This window comes from Drosophila rhopaloa, unplaced genomic scaffold (assembly GCF_018152115.1).
Source record: "Drosophila rhopaloa isolate 14029-0021.01 unplaced genomic scaffold, ASM1815211v1 contig_115, whole genome shotgun sequence".
NCBI lineage: Eukaryota > Metazoa > Arthropoda > Insecta > Diptera > Drosophilidae > Drosophila > Drosophila rhopaloa.
This window is the reverse complement of record NW_025334990.1, coordinates 4085407-4090594: the sequence shown is the minus strand read 5'-3', so window position 1 is coordinate 4090594 and position 5188 is coordinate 4085407. Positions and strand designations below refer to the sequence as shown.

At 41.5% G+C, this 5188-nt stretch overlaps 1 protein-coding gene across 1 annotated transcript; it reads left to right on the top strand.

Moving 5' to 3' along the window:
• Positions 1-2068: 2068 nt before the first annotated feature.
• LOC108038106 (serine/threonine-protein phosphatase alpha-2 isoform) lies at positions 2069-3279 on the top strand. Its single transcript, XM_017114824.1, has one exon. It carries the CDS (start codon positions 2131-2133, stop codon positions 3187-3189), a length of 1059 nt encoding a protein of 352 aa, XP_016970313.1. The 5' UTR covers positions 2069-2130; the 3' UTR covers positions 3190-3279.
• Positions 3280-5188: the final 1909 nt, after the last annotated feature.

Genomic DNA, 5188 nt, shown 5'->3' with positions numbered 1-5188 from the left:
CAATCCCGCATGCCAGTTATTCCATGTTCGTCCTAACAAATTCATCCTACTATTTTGACTATTAAGAATGAAATCTTCAAAGCCGACATTCTATTTAATCCTAGCAACGTTTTTGGAAAACACCTGCATTTATAAGGTCGGATAGTGCAATGTGCACTCCAAAAATTCTATCCCTTAGCATGCAACTGGATTACATGTATGTGCATTGTAAAATGTAGATACGTACATGTCCTAAGTACCTATATCGAAAAGAACGAAGGGGATAATCCCACTTTGGCCAGAATTTAATTACATTTGCCGCACAAGGGAACCCCCCTAAGCTCCCGCAGCGCATTAGGGAACCGCTGGGGCATTGAATTAAACTGACATTAAAATAGATTCCGAATGGGAGCCGAGGAAAAAATGCAAACAACCTTCGAAGTGGGAGGAGATGGGTTTTTGCCAGGGTCGTGCATTAAATCCACCACAGAAAACAATGCACAAATCCTATTTGAGCGCCGCTTGCAATTAAATACATTGTGGGAGGCGCAATGGAACTGGGGGCTTGAAAGTTGCCAGTGGTTTTGGTAGCAAGAGTGGTAAAACACACATGAGTTCCGGGCAGAGCCACTACAGCCGGAAGTACACAAATCGCATAAAACCCGAGGGGGCGAGGGCACAAGAAGCTGGGCCCGAACTGAGTTGCGTCCCAAAAAGAGTGACATAAAAAGTAAACAGCGTCGACACTGATTCAAAAACGTATTCAAAATGCGCTCCAAAAACCGGAGTGAAACGGGCGGTTGGGGATAAAGGATTTTTTTTGAGTCAGAATATAAAACCCTAGATGGCCCAGAATGGTACCATAAAACCCAACCCCCTCGTTCTCTCTTTTAAGCCGCATTACAAGTGCAGGAAGCTCTCTGAACCGGGATTACCAGTAGCCAAAATGCAGCTGCGTCCAGCATTCGTGGCCAACAAATACAAAAAAAAGGGGGACGAGTGGGTGGTTCCCCAGCGCGGTTCAAGGGTCAACAGCGAGTAAACAAGCGACTTTGCGGCGCTTTTTCCCTGTTATCGAGAGCGTCCATTTGAATGTTTTTTGTTTTCGGCAAATTTATGCCAAGTGTCTGATAATTGAAATGGTCAAGGGGCAAGAGCTAAGGCCAAAAGGGAAACGAAAGGGACTAAGGATATAAGGACGCGGAAAGGAATGTTTGCAGCAAATGGAGTAAAAAGTCTTAGCCAAAGCAATTGAGGACTGAAGTGCAGATTGAAGCCAAGTGAGCCGCAGCAGCCATCCAAGTTAACTACTTGAAACTACTCGATAAAGAAATTACTATCAAACGTTACTTGGTCTTTGAAATTAAGACCAAATGAAGCTTTCAAGATTTATTTTAATTGAGTTTTTGGTGTAATTAATTACATTTTGTAGTGAGACAACAATTTAAACTTTATTGATTATATTTATTATTCATTATTTTTTGAGATATGTATAACTATCTAATTCATACGTTCGTTATATTTTAATTTCTTCTATAACACAACGATTTTTTCATCTTTATTGAACAATATAAATAAAAATCAAATAATTATTTCCTTCCTCTTTACCGTTTTTTTGTTTTATAAATTCAGTAAGACACAAAAAATTCCAGGCTTATAGCTTCTTAATACTTGACTCATGAATTGTTACATGCAACTTGCCAGACAAAAACAAATAATTGAGGTCTGAAGTACCGTCGAAGGCAAGTGAACCGCAATGAAAACATTACTTGGTTTTTGAATGACTAAATTAAAAGCAGCTTGTAAGATTTAATTTAATTCGGTTATTTGCGTAGATTTGTATATTTTTTGGTTGGAAACTAATTTTTTTTTTTTTATTTTATTTTTTTTTTGCAGTAAAAGTAACTATATATACAAATAAAATAAATATTTTCTTCCTCCTTAAATTTATTTTATATTTTATGATTTCGGTAAAAAAAACTTTTTTGGGTTTAATAACACAAGACACAAAAATTCCATGCTTTCAGGTTTTTACTACTTGACTTATGAGTTCTAACTAGCAACTTGCCAGACGAAAATAAACAATTGTTTCAACGCAGCCGAATATATTTAAATTCCACACTCCATAAAAAACTCCGAGTTAGGGAATCGATGTCCCGCCGCCCGACCAGCGTGATGGCCAGCGGCAAGGAGGCCGCCAAGAGCAGTGCGGACAAGGACGAGAAGAACCGACTGGCCCACCTGGACGCGATCATCAATCAGCTCAAGAACCAGACACTTGGAAGCCGGAGGGCTGGCAATCTATCGGAGTCCACGTTGGCATACATATGCAGTACGAGTCGGGAGTTGTTCCTATCCCAGCCGATGCTCCTGGAGCTGAGTGCTCCGGTGAAGATCTGCGGCGACCTACACGGGCAGTTCAGGGACCTCTTGAGGATCTTCCAGCAGTGCGGTATCCCTCCGGCTTCCAACTACCTGTTTCTCGGCGATTACGTGGATCGGGGTCAGTACTCGGTGGAAACGTTGACCCTGCTGCTGACCTACAAGCTGCGTTATCCGGAGACCTTCTTTTTGCTGCGCGGCAATCACGAATCGGCGGATGTGAATCGGGTGTACGGGTTTTTCGACGAGTGTAAGCGACGGTACAGTGTGAAATTGTGGCGCACCTTTGTGGATTGCTATGACTGCATGCCGGTGGCTGCCATCGTGGCGGATCGCATCTTCTGCGTTCACGGCGGACTGAGTCCGGATCTGAAGAATCTGGACGACATCCGTCGGCTGCATCGACCCACCGATGTGCCCAGCGATGGCCTGCTCTGCGATCTGCTCTGGTCGGATCCGGATGAGACCACCGGCACCTGGGAGGCCAACGATCGTGGAGTTAGCTTCACTTTCGGCACCGGCATTGTGGAGGGCTTCCTGCTGCAGTACAAGTTCAACCTGATTGTCCGCGCCCATCAGGTGGTCGAGGATGGGTACGAGTTCTTCGCCGATCGCCAGTTGGTCACCATCTTTTCGGCACCGAACTACTGCAACATCTTCGACAACAGCGGAGCCGTTCTGGTGGTGGACCACAATCTCGTCTGCCACTTCATCATCATCCGTCCAAGGCCCATGATGCGGGCCTTGCCCTTCGAGTCGGACAGTGGATCGCAGACTCCACCGACTGGAGGACCACCGCCTTCTGCAAAGGAGAAGAAAGTGTATTAAACGTAGTTGTTGAATACTCTAAGGATTATCCTATACACAAGAAATGTATCAGAAGTCGAATATATAAAATAAATTAGTCTTAAATCTTAATAATTACAGAAAAGAAATTGTATCCTTCATTGCGAAAAAATATAATGTTGTTTTTAAAAACGATAGCTTTTTAGGCTTGGCAACACTAGGAATGACTAGGACATTTCTAATGATATTAAATCATTTAAAAAACTAACATAAGATGTTGCAAATCTTTTACATGGAAGTTTACAAATCCAACATGTAAAAATTAACTGTGTACAATTTAATTTATTATCCTACAACATTATAGGTATATTTAATAACACAATTTAATTAAATTATTTTTAAAAGAATTCCCATAAACTTAAATAATGTGAAACAAATGTGAAAAATTGACAATTATTTATCAAAACAGCAGGCAGAGTAAAAGCAAACCACAATTTCAAAAATATGCATGTTCAATTAAGTTTAATTACAGAAACTTCACTTTTTTTATATGTTTTACAAAATAGTGTGATTGAAAAGGTATGTTGCAGATACATGTGTACCGTGGACGGATGAAGGGTTAATACCTTTTAATTAATGAATAAAGTTATTGTCTATTTATAATTATAAAAAACTTGTGGCCTTTGTTTCCCCTGAAATCGATATTACTGCGTTCAATTGTGGCTTAATCGAAGGATAATTGAAGGTCACCAGAACCGCGTAGCCTGTAATGAAATATGACATAAATCTTCATTTAAATTTAATTAAAATTCCCAATGACCGAATGGCAGGGGCAACGAAAGCCGGAGAAATGGGAATGGCAAGGTGCTAGAAATGGGGACAGAAACCGAGTGCCCACCCACTGGGCGGAGTGTAAGGGAAGGGGGTCAGAGGTTAACAGCTTGGCAGGTGACTGAGGTGGTGGTGGCAGCTTTTGTTTGACTTTGTAAAATGTCTACCTGGCCACACTTTATGCCAGGGAAAATAATTCCGTGCGCAAATATTTAAATGTGGCCGACGGCAGAAGCCGCTTGCCCAGGGGCGGAGGTTACGGAGTATTCGGGGGGCAGGGGCGGTTTACGGCAGAATCGGGATGCCGGCCCGCAGGCAAACTCATTTTGTTTACAAAAACCAAGCATCGTAATTTATACATTCATGTGTGTAAACATAAACAAAGGTTCCAAGGCAAGGAAAAGCAAGCACCGGCAGGTGAAACGGGAATGGGAGGGCCAAAGAAAATAACTTTAATAATCTGGGCAAACACAAACACCGCCCAAGTGTGAGTGCGTTCGTGTAATTACACTGTGTGTGTGTGTGTGTAGAAAAACAAGCAACTGTCTGCATAAATATTTATTATGTGTTCAATTGCAATGGCCAAAGGCATTGGCAAAATGGTGGCGTATACGTGATTTCTGATGCACAGCGGGCACATAAATCACACATTTGCGGCTGCAGGCATCAAATGAATTGTAATTAATTTGTAATTTTTTGCCCATATTTATCGAACAATTTTATCCCATTTAAATCAATTGTGTAACGATTTTGTTAAATATGTTATGGACGGGGTGAATTATGAATTACAAATGAGACCGGAAAGTATGCAGCACAGTTGGAATGGAATTCCTTTGATATTGTTCCCTTTGATGCCGATTAAATATTGATCAAAGTGTGGGCCATCTCTTCACACTTTCCAGATTTGTCTTCCACACCTTCCACGCGATTATATGGTCCTAATAAAATAAAAACGAAAGCTGAGCGAATCCAAGACACTTGCCTTTATAGGCAACAAAAACTTTATGTCGCCATCTCAGGGCGCAACAAAAAAAGACTGAAATTAAATATAAATGTAAGAAGCACCGAAATGATATGGGGCCATTTAAAGGTGGGGAGCGAAATAGCTTCCAACAGGACAGATGACGTATAAAAATGTCAACGGCAACAAGAGGCAAACTTGTAAGTGCCAGGACGAGATGTTGAAAACTTTGCCAAACGGTGTCAAAAC